Raw genomic sequence first — 18,181 nt, 5'->3', positions numbered from 1 at the left:
CTTACAATGGTCACTGCTCAGCACACTCATGTAGACCAGGTGAGGACGAGGCCTCCTGAAGTTCAAACCAAATCACAGAATGGAGAAGAGAGGCGTGATTTCAGAAACTGCAGAATGATGCAAACGAGAGACACTATGACAGAATGAGCAGAGTGGTCCATGGCCTGTGAGAGTAGTGAAGGTTCTTGACATGGAGGTAACAGCACTTCCATGTTGGTCATAATGATGGTCACAACAGGCTGCACTGTAATAAAATACAGCCCCTTAATACTAATGGTTTCAGCGTTCCCAGGCCTGTTATTACATTTGCTCTAACATGGTATTAAGTCACTGCTGTTTGATTCAATTTCATGATATAACAGGTCAACGTTTTCAGCTCCTGCCAACGACTGTTGACGTTTACATTCCTTCTATTCTGCTAAATTCCTATGGTAACAAAACTATTGTAACCACACAGAACTTTAAGCCGGGTGTATAATCGAAAAGTGATGGATTCAAGTATTTAATTCTGTGTTTCTGCCTTTGTGTCTGTACATACCTCTGGTTTTTTTTTGCACCCTCCCTTCTTCCCATGTCAGACACACTGAGCCTCATCTGGGCAGGAAAACCTTTGGCTTTCCGCCGTCTAACTTAAGCCTTTTTTTGGGGTTTTGTTGTGTGTGCTAAAGTAGATTTACCTTCAATAACCATTTATTAAATCTCTATCCATTAGAGTGTGAGGCTTCATAAGAGCCGGCTGCATTAAGCCTGATTATGTGATGGGAGGAAAAGGGTCTATGTGTCAAGTGTGTCATCGAGTGATTTATATCCCCGGCTGGGATCTCTGTCTTGTCAGATGGACGTGAGCTGCAGATGGGACAGAGACACACTGAAACCTTTAGTGATGCTGAAAACTGAATACTTTTTTTTTTGTTGCTTTTTGCTGTGAATGAGGCTGTAAACATGCTGTCTGTTTCTCACGCTGACGTTGCTGCTGAACCCTGACCCATCGCTGCTCTCCAAGGATTCCCGTCCAAGTCGTCTTCAACAACATGGACGCCAAGGGCCCGGGTGCCACCTTTAAGAGGTCATCTCTCAAACGCACGACATCGGGCTCACAGAAGGTAAGACGAGGTGACACTCAGCTGCCGATTTACAATCAACTTACAGCGTCCGCTCCAGCCAGATGTGTTTATAATTTGTCTCAAGAATGTGTTGTGATGTCCCGAGCTTATTTGTTTATTATAATGAAATCAGCATGACATTAATATTTTGAGTAGAGTAGATTTCCTGCAAACATGTGACAACTGCACTTTACAGTACATGCTTTTTTTTACACTTTTGTTGTGTCCAGAAACCATACGATGAATCTGAGAAGGACATGTCACATGGATCATTACACTAGTCGGAATCCATTTAAAGGCATAACCGATCATTTTAGTAAAGCACTGTTGGCAGTATGTCGGCGAGCACATGGCCTGTACTCCTGCAAACCCCTGGCAAACTTACTGTTAAGTGGTGTTTGAAGATGAGCCTGTGCTTACGCCAGTACGGCACTTTAATCCTGCATAATGGCCCAGTATGGAAGACCATGGCCATGAGAGATTATGGACTTTCATATCTTTCTAAATGTCTAATCTTTCTGCTTTCATCTGATTAAAACACCCGTTCAACGTGTCCTTGAAGGCTAGAAAGATGTGACTTTTATTTACATGCGCACCTCAACTCTCACTCCAACGAGCTGCGCTTGGATTAGAGGACACACACACACACACGCACACACACACACACAATGCAACTTACAAATGACACTCAGAGTGTCACTTTTGTGTTCTGATGCATGTAACTGCACTGCATGGAAAGGTGCATAGTTTTGAGTAGAACAAAAACCTTCACAATTTTAAAACCATCTAATTTTCCTGCAAAGATGGGACTTTACTAAAGAAATATACAGCATTTCACTCTCTTTTGTAGATTACTTGTCGGCTTGTGGGCTAGTTTACTAGTTTATACCCAGAATTGACTGGGTATAAATACACATTTCTTTAGTAAAGTTGTTCCCTATGAGATGACACTGGGCTTTTTGTATTTTTTTGGATGTATCTGTTTTATTTATAAGAAATGTGCATAGTTTTATTTACAGTTGGTCATGGTAAAAATGGGAGGATTAATGTATCAGAGACTTGGGAAAGTCCCACTTGTTGTGCATGTTAATATGATTTTCCCATCTGTTGCTGTAAAGAAATCTCCAGTGTAACATATTTCCCTTCCAAAATAAGCTGGCTCTTTTCACCCTTAACTACTTTTACTCACGAGAAATCAATAATAGCATATTGATCAGCAGTGTGGAAGGAATGGTTTTTGCTAGATCAGAGCCAGTTTGAGTAAAAGATGTTTTGTTGAACTGCAAATGCAACAAATTCAGCTCTTAATTGTTCACACTGGGTTTTAGGGTCATACGACTGAGTGTGTGATACAATCATCAGGCTCAGGTCTGGTGACGGCTAAAAAAAAAAAAACCTTTAGGATTCACTTCACGGTCGAGTTATACAATAGCTACAGCAAACCATGTGTTCATGTCTGAGTATAATAAAAGTTAAAGAGAATGAGCTTCAAATGTTGCAACATAGTGACATTTAGTTTAGTTTAATGTATTATCTTAGATATTGGCTGTAAGTAAAGGGAAATTATCTTAAAGATAATGAAGATGACACAATCTAACATGCTACAGAATCATAGAAATGCATTAAACGCTGCATTTTCATTCAAATATAATAAGTCTAGCCGTCAAAGATAACCACTGATAAACTACACATCACAAGAAAACAAACCCCAGAAGATTATTCATGGATTTACATACATCCGCTATCTTTATTTTGATTTTCTGATTTGTGCCTTCTGAGTCTCTTCCTCTGGCGGAGTTTTCACGGTTTGAAAACACAGAAAAACTGTGTCTTTTATAACGTCTTATGACTCCCTTAACTCTCGGGGGATAATCAGTGACATGTTGCACTCATGTGATGCCTAACTGGATTTTCAGACCCAGAAGAACAATGAGTGCATTTACAAACGGGGGCTCACAGAGAACAGTTCGCGTTCACAGTGCAGATGCATATTTGCCCATTCAGAGCTTGTAACTCGAGTTGCATCGCCATTTTTCAAATAGCTCTCCCCTCAAGTGAAATAACGTGAAAGGCAGTGTGTTATTTGGTCCACGTGGGCTCGGCCATGAGTCTTTATTTTTTTTAGACAGTAAAGGAGTCTACACGTGTTTCCTTCCTGTCACATTGCATCAGTCTCTAACCACATTGCCATTCAGTCCCAAAGTTGAGCAATTAGTTGCTTTTATCTTCAACCCTGGTGACATCACATTCCTCGTAGGACCCCCAAATCCTTTCTGATCCATTTCACTTGTGCTCATGAGGCTTTTACTTTTTGAATTCCATCGCGTTTGAATCAACGTTGATTGTTATTCAGAACGAATACGGTGAAATAACCAACTTTAATAAGCCACCGACTGTGATTATATGTTTAAAAATGTCATATAGCAACCTACAGACACACGGCCATCATTACACCTTTCCCTTCTGACTGTTTGGGCGGAATAGTCTATGTAAGTGGAACTGACCTGGAACAAATTTGCCGTGATTTAGCTGCTCACTAAGCTGTGGGTCAGCAGACCAGAACCATGTGATTCAAGCACTTAAAGGCATGAATGTATAACACATAGTGTATGTGGACTGTAGGTGTCTGGACAAATAAACACATTATTTACAACATTCTGGAAGTTTTGAGGATAATAAACAAAAAAAGTGGGTTTTTTTATATATATATATATTAAAAAAAAGTAATAATAGATATAGAAAGAGTTAATATGTATATGTATATATATATATACATATATATTGTGTTTTCGTGCCAGTATTTAAAAAGCGAAAGATGAAAACTTAACTCTTTCTATATATTTTATTACTTTTTTTAAATGTCACACAGTTGCCATTTGTTTTGAACGATCATTATTTATTTGGGAAAAACGCTGCATGTTGGAGTGAGCATTGTTTATTGTTCCACGGCTTGTCCTAATTCCCCGTTAATTTGCATGGTGTGACACAACGTGATCCCGCAGTATCTAATTCTTTAAGGTTTTTGTTGCTGAGGCGGCTCTTAACGAGGCAGCTGCTCGACGACTGGATTTTGGTTTTAATTGTTGTGGTTAATGAGGGTTACTAAGAGTTAGTAACGAGTAAGCTGAAATAACTGCGTCACACTGGCAAAACCCTGGTGGAAATGCACTGTGGGTTTCAGCTGTGATTAAAAGTGTCCCATGTGTTGGGCTTCTCCTATCTTTGACTTCCTGAGACATCAACCACATCCTTGTCTTTCTTTTGATTGTGGGGGTTTTTAACCAAGAGTTAAAACCAGGCTTAAACTACTCAAAATGTGTGATGAGCAAACGTGAGCAAACCTATAACCCTTATATACTTGAATAACAACATTCAGTCCACTAAATTTATATATACATGATACAAAAGTATACAAATTATACAAATATATAGACTCTAGACTTTCTTGTAAAGTGCAAAGTTCACATTTCCTAAATCATTTGTAAATCTTGGTTTATACAAGAAAAAAGACATATATATAGAGAGAGCAGAAGATCAAATGGCTGCTTTTAAGGGTTATTATTCTACATTATGAATGTATTTTAAATGACATACATGCAAATCTCCAAAAAAAAAAAAAGTTAGAATAATTAAAGCAAAATGTAATAGCTGGTCTGCTGGGATTTCCTCTCCCTGCAAAAACAAGGTGGGTGGAAATAGAGATTAACTGCAATTAGCAGTGAGTGACCTTGCCCCCAAGTGGAGACCAGTCACGTCTTCACAAGGCGCCGTTCAAAAGAATGCCTGCATCCAATTCTCCCAATTATGCAAATGTAGTTGAAATCAAAGTAGTTGGAGGGGGCAATATTTTCAAATTAAAAGTTGGAGAGTCTCTAATGGAAAGTGGAGTGATTTTAGTGTGGCTGCTCTGCTCCATTTTTCTCACTCAAACGAACGTCTTCCACACGATGGAGGGAGCACAAAGAAAGGAGTTTCAACAAACTGAGAGATTAGGGGCCAAGTATCAAAGTAGATTTATTGTGCCTTGTTCAAGCGAAGGATGAAAATACCCTGTGGACATGGAGAGGGGGTCATGAGACTCCCAAAAGGATTACCTTGAACTGGAGTCATGAGACTTGGGCGAACAAAGGCCCTGCTCACATGCTCATCATATTAACTGGCCCTCATAAAGTGAAGAAGTTGCATGTCCTGTGGGACTGAACGAGAGCACTCGAGTGGGAGTGCAGCACCAGGAGAAAGCTCTGGTGGAGACGCAGCAGACAGGAGACCTCCACTCTTCTCTCTAAGCTCGATCTCCAGCAGCCTCACAGATAGGACTCTCTGCAGCTCGGACAGAAGATTGTATGTAAGTGTAACTCTTTTCAGGCATTTTGGGACGCAGTTATTTTCGATGCTGGTGAGTGGAAAGAGATGGAATATAGAAACAGCGACAGACACACTGTCTTTGACTTTAGACAAATACACCAGGGTGTATTTTTTTAAGATATCGGTGTCTTTTTAAATGATTTGTATCGTCCGATTTAGCAAAGCATCACTTAGTAAATGAAATATACTGAAACAAAACACTGAAATCAATGACTCTGCTCATATTTCAGTCAATTATACAGTACAACCAAATGTAACTTAACATTGGCAAAAGAAACCAAACTGTAATATAATTATGATATTATTAGACTTATTTACAGATAATAATTTATAAATAAAAAACAGAAAAACACATGAAGATTTGATGGTACCATCATTTCTACTGATATTATTACAATATTTTTGTGCATGAAGAACATGCAAAAGCTTTTTTTGGTGTTATTTCTTTTTTTAAATATTTTTTTATTTGCAGAACATCGAGGACTGTCCGAGAGAGAGAGAGAGAGAGAGAGAGAGAGTAGACAGTAACTCCACTGTTTCTTGAACACTTGTGATTACTTGTCACATGACATAATTGGAATTCTCATGGTTTTTCATAAGGACTCATATGACTTAAGACTCATAGGTGAAGTTTAATGCTACTAGATACAAATAAAACATTGTGTCACTATTTAAATATTTCAGATTTGCTTCAAGAATTTCAGTCTTCACTTTATCTTTAATTGTTTTGGGGTGACCTTTTTTTTTGTTGTTTTTGCACTGAAAACGTGCTCTGTTGCTTATGGAGCAGATTTTTGAGTATTAACCCACTACAGAGACAACAGAAGATGCTCATCCTTCCTGTATGTTTTTGCCTGTAGAATGTGCAACAGCCTCAGAAGAAATACTTTCAGTGAAATCATATTTAGTCGGATGCAGTCCGTCATCATCTTTTTTCCAGGGTAATCATGACGAGGATTTTGATAATGATCCTCAAACAAAAGAACAAGACAAAGAAAGAAAAGAAAAAAAACATTATCTCATCGTGACTGTGGTTTGAAAGCATATTTTTTGTGTCTTTTTTCTCTCTTCAGGCACAGAAAGCTTGGATTGAAAGGACATTTGTTAAAAGAGAATGTGTTCACATATTTCCCACCAAGGATCCCACCAGGTGATTGTGGTCTTTGTTTCTCAAAAAGTTTGATTATGTTGCAGTTAATGATGAAATGTGAATAGAATGTGAATGCCATGCAAGTCTATAACATAATTCAGTATATAGGTCAAATGTGATCTGAACACAAGTGGAGGTTATCGGACATTTACTGGGATTAAAAGTGCTTTAGCACGTGGTTTCTCTCCTGCGCTCTGAGAGCTGAGAGCCAGCCAGTGCAACCCTTTTGTGCATCGAGGCATGTGTTTCCCAGAAATGGGCACAATTACAAAAGAGCTGGCACAACGTGTGTTTCGAGGAAAAGACACAGAATTCACTGGCAAACAAAACAACATTCCTCTCGTCATGGCTGATGCCCTCAAGAACACCGAAAGGGGATTCTATAAATAGTTAACCCACTTATTTAGGTGTAAAATCAGCCACACTGGCCTCAATACTAGTGATATGTTAACTGGGTGATTCTTGTTCTGTGGTGTCTAGATGTGCCTGTGGTCAGCTGACCACACAGCACGTGGCCATCCCTCCTGGTGCCAACTCGGTAGAGGAAGCTCACCAGCTGGTGCAGCTTGACGCCCCGAAGGATAAATGGACCGTGACCAAATACACCAGAACGTACCCAACAGACTCCTTTGGCATGATTGAGTTCCAGGGTGGAGGATTCATCAACAAGGCCATGGTGAGCTTCACTTAGAGACTTCTGTAAGTTCTTGTATGTCACTATATGACTTTTCACACCTGACCTGACCAGATGTTCTTTTCTTTTCTCTTTTACTCCACCAGTACATCCGTGTTTCCTATGAAACCAAGGCTGAAAACCTGCTGCATTTGATGGTGAAGGACTGGCAGCTGGAGCTGCCCACGCTGCTCATCTCCGTTCATGGAGGTCTGCAGAACTTTGACCTGCAGCCCAAACTCAAGCAAGTGTTCGGCAAAGGTCTGATCAAAGCGGCCGTCACCACGGGCGCGTGGATCTTCACGGGCGGAGTCAACACAGGTAAAGACCGTGACAGACGAGGATTTAATGTTCCCTTAACAAATCACCATTTTTTGACATTAAAGGATTACCTTTCCTCTAAAATGTCATTACATAATCCTTACTCTGCCATTTTCTGCGGGGAGATTTGACCAACCTATTGTCAGCGGTTTAAGCACTATAATTAAAGCTTTTGTGGGGAAATGAATTGCAAATGACAATCTGTGTTGGATTTTGAGTGTGTCCCATGATGTGGCCCCATTAGGCAGTTATTATCCATGAAGCTTTATTTGACATTATAATTTATTATTAAAATTAGGGGTGATTCGTCATGTGGGAGATGCCTTAAAGGACCATTCCTCCAAATCACGAGGGAAGGTGTGCGCAATAGGAATTGCTCCATGGGGGATCCTGGAAAACAAAGAGGACCTCATCGGGAAAGATGTACGAACATTTGCACTTGTTGTTTTCTGACTGAAGTCACTTATATTTCGTCTTGAAACTTTTCAAGCTCGAGTTCTCTTTGTTTTTCCAGGTAACCAGGCCCTATCAGACGATGGCAAACCCGCTGAGCAAGCTGGCTGTGCTCAACAACAGCCACTCCCACTTCATCCTGACCGACAACGGCACCTGTGGGAAATACGGCTCTGAAGTCAAACTGCGTCGACTGCTGGAGAAGCACATCTCCCTGCAGAAGATTAACACTCGTGAGTCACACAGTGATCCCTGCACATATGTCATAGAACATACTCCATCCTCCATGGTGTGTGAGTTTGAGCCACTCAGTGTTGTCGGACATGCGCACGGATTGCTCGTCTGTGACCTGTGGGCTTCCCTTTGTCATCCTATGCCTGGAGCTCGGATAAGGCAGGGACAGCAAAGGGATGCTCAGCTGTCACCACTGACTTCACTACCTCCCTCCTTTGGTTTTGTCTGTAAGCACATCCACATCTACATGTTCTGCTTCAATGTTTCATGCCTCAAACTTCTGCTATCATGAGGCGACAGCTGTGAGGTTAGATAAACAAATGCGTGGGTTTGGTTTTTCAGGTCTGGGTCAGGGTGTCCCGCTGGTGTGTCTGATAGTGGAGGGAGGTCCAAACGTTATCTCCATCGCCCTTGAGAGTCTCAGAGATGAGCCCCCTATTCCCGTGGTGGTGTGTGACGGCAGCGGTCGAGCTTCTGACATTATTTCCTTTGCACACAAGTTCTCAGAGGATGGAGGGTGAGCATGTGTGATGAATTCTCTTTTTCTGTCAGTATACTAAAAAAAAAAACTGAACTTCTCATCTCAAAACTGTTCATTTTCAGCCTGGTTAACGATGATGTGCGAGACCAGCTCCTGGTGACCATTCAAAAGACTTTCAATTACACCAAAAGCCAGTCACAGCAGATCTTGCTCATGGTAATGGAGTGTATGAAGAAAAGGGAACTGGTGAGTAGGAGAATAAATTCCTCAAAGAACTTTTTAATAACGTCTCCCATGAATTTCACAATTATCCTATAATAATGTGTGTGTGTGTGTTTGTCGATCAATAAATCATTTCTGAGTTGTGAAACATCTGGTCTCCATTGTCATTCATCCATTCCACTCATCTTTGTGTTTCCATTAACATATTGAATAAACATAATCCCCACAATCTGCCTGTCATCTCTCCTTCTTGTCGTGGTCATGTCATGTAATCCGGGTCATTCGCAGCTTCACTGTTGACCATCATAAATGCTCTGGAAAATCTGTGGATTCTGTAAGTGCACGGCTATGAAGTGGGCGGGAGGTTCTGCAGAACTTAACGGTGTATATGGTTTGACGACGGCGCACACGCATCCCAATATGAGTGATTATAGATATGAGATTAATCCCAGAGTGTTTCTCCAAAGTGTTTGATGGAGACCTTGGTGTATAAACATCAGCGGCGTTTGTGCATCCTCAACTGATTTCCATGTGATGTGATTAGTAGTTTGTAATACCCAGCACATATAATCTCCACACACTATACATTGGGTGGGAAAGATTAGAGCACACTGCCACCTGCTTAGCAGAGGCTCTTACTTTCTCTATTCGCCGTAAACATGCAGCACACAGATGGAGATGGAGAGAATCCATCTCCGTAATCCTCCACCAGGTTACTCTTTCTCTCCACTCCTGGAGCTTTGTCAGCGTCCACAGTGCTTCAGCAGTTTGAGTTTGCGTCCACTATCCTGGGTGTATTAGAGCGCCTAATGCTCCAACACTCAGATAAGCAACTTAAAACAGCTTATCAAAGATCATACTGCTGCGGGGCTTTCTCCTCTACCATTTAGCTCTCACTCATGCCCAACCCAGACGATGTGGCAGAACTTTACACACAACTGAGAGGCCACATCATTGCCTGCTATTAATCTAAAGTGCCATGACTAACCTCCAGGTGACTCAGTGTCACCGTCTAGTCCCCCCACATAATCCCTGCGTCCTAAGTGCATCTCATGTGAACAGCTGGATCAGACAAACAAAAAGAAACGACTGATTTAGAGGGCTGCAAATTGCAATGATGTAACACCAGGATACAATCATGAGTTCATCAAAAACAGAGCACAAAGAATGACCAACAACTGTCTGGACGAGCAACACAAGTTTTCAGCCTTGATCCTGCGGCGAGATGCTAATTATTTACCCATCTCGAGACCAGCTCTGGTACAGTGCTACATATTCATGCCAATCTAATCCCATTTACTATGGCCGCACATGTGACAGACCCGTCAGCATGATTTCATTTGATACACCCCAAGCTCATGACAAGGAAAGTACTGTCACTTATGATGAGTAAAGTAGCTGTTTGTGTTCAAATGGTCAGTCAGAGAGTGAGTGCTGCATTCTCACGCACTTTGACCACACCACAGGTTTGCAGTCTCGTCACCTATGAGGTGTACATAACACCTCTTCTGCACAGAGGTGTGACGTACTGTACATGGCTGGAATTGTATTTGATAAGCCTCAGTTGTTCTTACTCATTTGAATATTTGAATGTATTACCCATGCAGTAAATCTGTATACTCAGACAGTCTGACTAAAACCTTTAGAGAACAATAGCAGAGTTTGAGTTCATGCTTTTGGGAAAGCAAAGAAATCAAGCTGATATAAGTTATGTCTGGATGAGCAGAGACTCTCAAGGTCCATCTTTTCTCAAAGGTGGGTCAGGATGGCACCTCCTGACTCTAAATATAGAACATTCTCAATCTAGAACATTCCAAAAAAACGTGATTATGCATATTACACTTCATAGACAATATTTGAGATATTAAAGCATGCACTTAATTGGCCTAGAACTCTGGGGCCCGCGTCATCACTAGAACCCCCTCCACTAATCACATCACTCCAGTCGTCAAAATCCTGCTCCTCAAACATGGTTGACTCTGGCTTCACATTCAAATCCTGTCTAAAATGTGTTTAAACTTGCATATTCACTTTGATTTGTTATATCCACCTATTTGTTTCAAACCCCCTCAGTATAGCATTATACAACGTATTCTTAATTTGTTTTTATTATTCATTTTACTACTGTTACTTTAACTCTGCATGTAAGGTGACCTTGAGTGCTTTGAAAGGTGCCTAAAAATAAATTATCATTATTATCATTATTAAGTCTGAATATTCCCAAACAACCCATGATACAATATAATATGCTTCACTTGAAGAGAATTCTCCTCAGGCTCAGTGTACTCATCCATGTCATGTGTTATTAACGGACTCAGTGACTGCTGACCTCATGTCTTTGTGTCTTACTATTATTTTCTCTCACATGTAGATCACAGTTTTTCGAATGGGTTCCGAGGGACAACAAGACATTGAAATGGCCATTCTCACAGCCCTGTTAAAAGGTAATTTTAACATTACATTACATATCTCAAATACATACATTGTGAGGACTGCATTACGTACTGTGTACCACCAATTCTCTCCTCTCTTCTGTCTGTTTCTTTTGCAAAAGGCACAAATGCCTCTGCGGCAGATCAGCTCAGTTTGGCTCTGGCCTGGAACCGCGTGGATATCGCTCGCAATCACATCTTTGTTTACGGACACAATTTACCAGTGAGTGGTGCTCACACAGTTATCACAGACAACCAGAATTTAGGACTGAGGGAAAGAAAATAAAACATAAACTTGCATTGTCAAACTAAGGTGTGTTTTTCCCAGATTTGATCGAACAGGTTCATTCTGACAGCAGAAATCAGGGAGAGTTGATATGGTGCTGTTTACTCAAAGAGGAGATGCAACTTTCTTCCCATCTCGTTTGTCTGCTCAGCCTGCAGGTGCCATGGCCACCACTACAGCCTCTGGAGCCACAACGCAAGAGAAGCAGAGGAGTCCTGTCAGCGCTCCACGCAACAAGACCAGGGGAAAGAAGGGCAAAGGGAAGGCAAAGCCTGAACCTCCAGAGGAAACAGACCCGAGGAAGTTGGAGTTGATTCGTTGGGTAAGAGTTTATACCATAGATGTTAAAAAAAAATAATCAGAATGTAAGATGTTGATAAAAACAACAACAATAATAATAATAATAATAATAATAACAATAGTCTTTCTTGTGTATTCATTTCTTCCTGTAGGTGAATTCTCTGGAGCAGGCTATGATGGACGCTCTGGTGCTGGACAGAGTGGACTTTGTGAAACTGCTTCTTGAGAATGGGGTCAACATTCACCACTTCCTCACCATTCCCAGACTGGAGGAGCTATACAACACGGTGGACCTGACGCGCTGCAGCACAAATAAATAAAAAAATACAAATATACATAAATGAATACATGACACTTATTTCGTCTCTTCTCCTCTCTCAGAAACTAGGCCCCGCGAACACACTGCATGCTGTGGTTAGGGACGTCAAAAAGGTATAAACTGCCTTTCTGGTATCATTTCATGTTTTTAATGCATAATGTTCATCATTTCACCGATGTATTTTTCTGGTGACTCTACAGGGAAACCTTCCACCAGATTATCAGATCACTTTGATTGACATTGGTCTGGTGCTGGAGTACCTCATGGGAGGAGCATACAGGAGCAATTACACCAGGAAGGCTTTTCGTAACCTCTACAATACTTTATATGGACTAAAAAGGGTATGTTAAACGTTTATGATGTTCTCATTATATTAAGCAACACCTGTTATTAATGCTTACTTCTTTTCCTTCCTGCAGCCAAAAGCACTGAAGCTTCTCGGAATGGAGGTGAGGTGTCCCAATACAACAAAACACTGTTATTTAGCTGAGAAAATGTATAAACCACACAGTGGGATAAATATCTCCATCATCTTTGTTCAAAAAATGTCATTAGGATGATGAACCGAGGCCTAAAGGCAAGAAAAAGGCCAAAAAGAAGAAAGAAGAAGAGGTGGACATTGATGTGGATGACCCTGAGGTCTGTCGATTCAAGTTCCCCTTCCACGAGCTGATGCTATGGGGAGTGTTGATGAAGCGCCAGAAGATGGCGCTTTTCCTCTGGCAGCGTGGAGAAGAGGGCATGGCGAAGGCCCTGGTGGCATGTAAACTGTATAAAGCCATGGCCCATGAATGTTCCGAGAGTGAACTGGTGGATGACATCTCCCAGGACCTGGAGAACAACTCCAAGTCAGTGCAATCATCATCTCTTGAATCGGTCTCAGCTGTAGGACCATGTGTTGTTTTAATGAAAATAAGAACAACCAGGTTATTGTTGTTATTGATCCCTCTCTCCCTCTCTCCCTCTCTCCCTCTCTCGCTCTCACACACACAGAGAATTTGGCCAGTTGGCCTACGAGCTGTTAGACCAGTCCTACAAACACGATGAACAGGTGGCCATGAAACTCTTAACATATGAACTTGTTCACTGGAGTAACTCCACCTGTCTGAAGCTGGCTGTGGCTGCGAAGCAACGTGACTTCATCGCCCACACATGCTGCCAGATGCTGCTCACCGACATGTGGATGGGTTGCTTAAGAATGGGCAAAAGTCCTGGCCTCAAGGTTGGTATATAAACAAATGTTTTCATTTGAAGCAGTAGCTTTGTGACTGACTCACAGTAAAACTCACAATATTCTTTGTAAAATCTCATCTCACCCAGGTTATTCTGGGAATCATCTGTCCTCCTCTCATCCTACTGTTGGATTTCCGTCTCGGAGATGATGCAGTTTATCATGCACCTGGAGGCAAGGAAGCAGGGAAAGACAAGGATGATGACACAAAATCCAGCAAGGTCTGACATTATTTGTTAGAATAATCTTTGTGTCAAGATTTGCAGGAGCTAAGCTGACAGTTTGCTGTTACATTGAAGGAACACAACAATGATGGGAATTCACGTAAAGGCGACGAAGAGGAAGGAACCGCTAAAGTCCACAAAATCCCTATTGGCAAACGGATCTTCGAGTTTTATAACGCACCCTTCACCAAATTCTGGTTCAACACTGTCAGTTCCCTTCTTTAACACAAGAGACATTATGGTAGTAATTTTTATAACTCACACTGAAATGACTTTATGACCTTCTTCTTCCAATAGATTTCATATCTGGGATATTTGATGTTGTACAACTACATAATCCTGGTGAAAATGGAAAGATGGCCATCTTTACAAGAGTGGACTGTCATTTCTTACATCCTCACACTTGGCACTGAAAAAGTCAGACAGGTAAAAAGGGACAAGATGTGGTCAGTTTGATCAGATCCTTCAACATGTGTGATAAAAAATAACAACAACAGTGTATGGTCTCTGGTCTATGTCTAGATTCTGATGTCAGAGCCTGGGAAACTGAAACAGAAGATAAGTGTGTGGTTGGAGGATTACTGGAACATCACAGACCTGGCTGCCATCTCCACCTTCCTTATGGGGCTCATGCTACGGCTGCAGCACGAGCCTTACATGGGTTATGGCCGAGTCATCTACTGTATAGACATTATCTTCTGGTACATCCGTGTCCTGGACATCTTTGGAGTCAACAAATACCTGGGGCCCTATGTGATGATGATAGGGAAGATGGTAATCGTGTTAAAGTCATATGACACGCGCAATATGACTACAACGGCAATTTTGTAGTTTCATTTAAGTTAAAAAACATGTCTCTTTTTTTTTGCTCTTTTCAGATGATTGATATGATGTACTTTGTCGTGATCATGCTGGTGGTGCTCATGAGCTTCGGTGTGGCTCGGCAAGCCATCCTTCACCCAGACGAGGAGCCGACTTGGCGACTGGCCAGAAACATCTTCTATATGCCCTACTGGATGATCTATGGGGAGGTTTTTGCGGACTCGATAGACCGTAAGACTAGAGTTCATAGTAAGATTCTGTTTCCTGATTCTGGGCAGATGATCAGTGTCACATTAATTTCTGCCCTAAATCGTGTGATGTTTAGTAACATCACACTGTAACAACCCCCCTCATACTTTGTCTCCCTCTGCTGGTACATTTGCTTTAGTGCATGGTAATAACTCTGCAGTGTGGTAGTATCTTAGTTCATCATTTTTGATTATGATCATCTGCCTTCAAGTATTTTGTTTTGTCACTTTCCTCTGTCAGGGTGAAGGCAATGACAACTGTGTTAATGCTGTTATTTATATTATGTAATAAATTTAAAAAAACACAGTTGTTTTTTTTATTGATATTTAAATGTATTTAAAACAAAATAAGTTCATGGTCTTATTTTCCTGAGACCATAAACTAATCTTAAATTCCGATTTTTCCAAAACAACTGAACCCTAAAGCAACTATTTTATAATTTTGACAAGTTAGCGAAACATTTTGATGACCGCAGTTGACTTTTTCATGAACACCAACTTGACCTTGACAGAAGCATGATATAAAAAAGCCCACAATTTTTGATTATAACACTTTCTCCGTGTTTTTGCATCAATGCTTTGGTACGTTTCTTGGACTTTTTTTAAGTCTATGCAATGGAAATCAACCGTGAGTAGTTTTTACATTCAAAAATGCTATTCCAAACAATTATCTCAAGTTCTTCAATTTAAATTCACCAGCACATACCTTCGCACGCAGCTCCATGTGGTGAACATTTATATGATGAGGACGGGAAGAAACTGCCTCCTTGCATCCCTGGTGCCTGGCTCACACCTGCTATTATGGCCTGTTACCTTCTCGTGGCAAACATCCTTCTGGTCAACTTGCTTATTGCAGTCTTCAAGTAAATAATAAAATATTATCTATTTTATTATTTCACATCTGCTGTGCTGACAGTTTGGACTCACTCACCTCTTTCCCTCTCTTACAGCAACACCTTCTTTGAAGTGAAGTCTATTTCGAACCAGGTGTGGAAGTTCCAGCGATATCAGCTGATCATGACTTTTCATGACCGTCCCATCCTTCCTCCTCCTCTCATCATCTTCAGCCATCTCTACATCCCTCTCAGCAGGCTGTTTCGACGCTGTGCCAGAAAGAAAATAGAGGGAGAGCTAGATGAGAAGGACAGAGGCCTCAGTGAGTTTCTTCTAATCATTATCACATACGTACACATGCAGTTTAACTAGTTTAATCAAATATTCATATACATTTCACTAATTTTACATACATGATTTATTTTAAATGAGTGAATAAATCTAATCACATCCTGTTTTAATTAAACATGTTTTAGACCATTTGACATATACTTCTACACAGAGTAATGTACTGTCATACTTGTATTTTCTTTCTGTCAGAACTGAGGCTGAATCCAGATGAGTTAAAGTGTCTGTATGAGTTTGAGGAACAATGTGTGGAAGAATATTTCCGTGGGAAGGAAGACGAGAAGCAGTCCTCCAGCGGCGAACGCATTAAGGTCACCTCAGAAAGGTAAGCCCCCCCCCCTCTTTCAAGTGTTGCTTAAATGTCCAGAATTAGTGACATCTAGAGGTGAGATTGCAGATTGCAAAAAAACAATTGGAAGACTCCTCCACTCACCCATCCCTTTCACAAGCAAGTCAGGGAAATGCGATGGCTTTCATATATCAGAAAGGATGTCATTTTCTTAGTTTGTGAAGTACTATTTGTGCAAAATGTACATATAAAAAAGTAACAATTTGTATTCCTAAAAGCAGTTAACTCATCATAACTTGTATCATAAAGTTCCGTCCACATCCCTGCTAAATGTCACACACTGGACCTTTAAATATTTCGACACATCGTGGACAGCATAGACATGGCTAATTTTTTGAAAAATTTCTCTTCCATGGCCTTGGCAGAGTTGAGAATATGTCCATGCGTCTGGAGGAGGTAAATGAGAGGGAAAACACAATGAAGGCCTCTCTGCAGACAGTGGATTTGCGCCTGGCTCAACTGGAAGAGATCCATGGGCGAATGGCAGTCGCTCTAGAAAAACTTGCGGGCTTGGACAGACTAGAGCTAACCCGAACCTATTCACGGAACTCCTCCGTGTGTGACCCCTCCTCCCTCCACCGTCAGGGCAGCATTAACAGCGCTGACGGTTATAGTCTTTACCGTTTCCACATGGACATGGAAGAGTTTGCGCAGAAGCAAAAGGACACAGATGAGTCAACAAAAACCGGTCTGGAGACACACAGGAATCTGCAGCAAGCCTCCAGTTTCCGTGCTCTCAACACAAACAACGGGGGCCAGATGTTAGATGTCGCTGGTTTAGAGAGATCACAACCCAGCTCCTGTGTGGACATTTTCATATCTCCATGTGAACAAAAGTCTGCAGCATCCAGTCAAGAGACCATCGCCAACATTAAACATGGTAGCACATTTCTAATGGACAGACTAACAGACATGGATAGACTAAGGCCTTCTTCCCCTCCAAAAAGGACCAAATCCTTGAAATACTACCCAGTCGAAGACCAACAACTGTCTCCACTGACAAAGAGGAGGGCTATGAGCACTATCATTATCAACCCTCCAGATGAACCAGCTGACCCAGCAACAAAAGCCCAAATGCTGCTGGGTGCGTCCGCTTCTCCAAAGAGAACAACATCTTTGAGATACATTGCAAGTGAAACGCAAAGTCAAACTTCTCCTCTAACAAAGAAGAGGGCAATGAGCAGCATCATCTACGACCCCGCAGGGGCAAGTGACAAAGGGGAGCAAACCGCAGACAACAGATCAGTGGTGGAGCAAGGAGCAAACACACCAAATGAGGTGCACTCCAGCATTTATGGTCACGTGCCTAAAGTATCTACAGTCAGAGCTCTTGCCCAGCAGTTTCAAATGAGTGCTGCACCAGCAGAGCTCAAAATGGAGGAGAATCTGGTGCATCAAATTCCACCAGAAATGAAGGGAACTCCTCCAGTGGCAGAGTGCACGGCAGAGCCAGCAAAGACCAAGGCGAAGAGAAACCTTTCAGACACTACGGATTATCTGACTGTGGCCGACGACAATTATTTGCCATCTCACAGGTCAGACAGCTGGAATGCCAGTGTGAGGAAAACAAAGAGCTTCATGGTTAGCAAAGAGCCCAGAGCCTACAGCAGTGAGAGAGACCTTGTTGAAGCCTGCAGGGCAGCAGCTGTCGGCGGGGAAGAGGTGGGAAAGAAGATGGAGGCAGAGAAGAGAGAAGACGATGCACAGGAAGACAAATAAGGCATGCAGAAAGAAAATGAATACATAAACAAAATACATCACCATGCAGTAAATATCAGTCACAAAA

General features: G+C 41.5%; 1 protein-coding gene across 3 annotated transcripts; it reads left to right on the top strand.

The window, feature by feature from the left end:
* Positions 1–845: 845 nt before the first annotated feature.
* On the top strand, positions 846–18,114 carry LOC131470285 (transient receptor potential cation channel subfamily M member 1-like). 3 transcript variants are annotated; one of them, XM_058646010.1, is made up of 27 exons: positions 846–1,103; positions 6,542–6,618; positions 7,099–7,294; positions 7,399–7,612; positions 7,911–8,035; positions 8,127–8,298; positions 8,642–8,816; positions 8,903–9,026; positions 11,374–11,446; positions 11,557–11,657; positions 11,872–12,042; positions 12,173–12,307; positions 12,402–12,452; positions 12,540–12,680; positions 12,759–12,788; positions 12,895–13,187; positions 13,333–13,561; positions 13,660–13,791; positions 13,870–14,001; positions 14,092–14,220; positions 14,317–14,568; positions 14,673–14,847; positions 15,472–15,492; positions 15,583–15,727; positions 15,815–16,020; positions 16,239–16,371; positions 16,761–18,114. In XM_058646010.1, exons 1-27 carry the CDS (start codon positions 1,032–1,034, stop codon positions 18,112–18,114), a joined length of 5,058 nt encoding a protein of 1,685 aa, XP_058501993.1. In that variant the 5' UTR covers positions 846–1,031. The 3 variants fall into 3 exon arrangements, with proteins under 3 accessions (XP_058501993.1, XP_058501992.1, XP_058501994.1); XM_058646009.1 differs by lacking the exon at positions 846–1,103 and adding an exon at positions 4,763–5,448; XM_058646011.1 differs by lacking the exons at positions 846–1,103; positions 8,903–9,026; positions 11,374–11,446; ... (16 more) ...; positions 16,239–16,371; positions 16,761–18,114 and adding an exon at positions 5,025–5,448 and having other exon boundaries at positions 8,642–8,820.
* The last annotated feature ends 67 nt before the right edge of the window (positions 18,115–18,181 follow it).

This window comes from Solea solea, chromosome 12 (genome assembly GCF_958295425.1).
Source record: "Solea solea chromosome 12, fSolSol10.1, whole genome shotgun sequence".
NCBI lineage: Eukaryota > Metazoa > Chordata > Actinopteri > Pleuronectiformes > Soleidae > Solea > Solea solea.
Note: the sequence above shows the minus strand (reverse complement) of the source record. Positions and strands in the feature narration are given on the sequence as shown.

Bases quoted from the DNA above. Each gene is read 5' to 3' on its own strand.
- LOC131470285 (XM_058646009.1), top strand. From the start codon at position 5,287: ATGTCCTGTGGGACTGAACGAGAGCACTCGAGTGGGAGTGCAGCACCA. The intron at 12,453-12,539 runs GTATAAACTGCC...GTGACTCTACAG, and splicing joins TGGTTAGGGACGTCAAAAAG to GGAAACCTTCCACCAGATTA. The intron at 13,188-13,332 runs GTCAGTGCAATC...TCACACACACAG, and splicing joins GACCTGGAGAACAACTCCAA to AGAATTTGGCCAGTTGGCCT.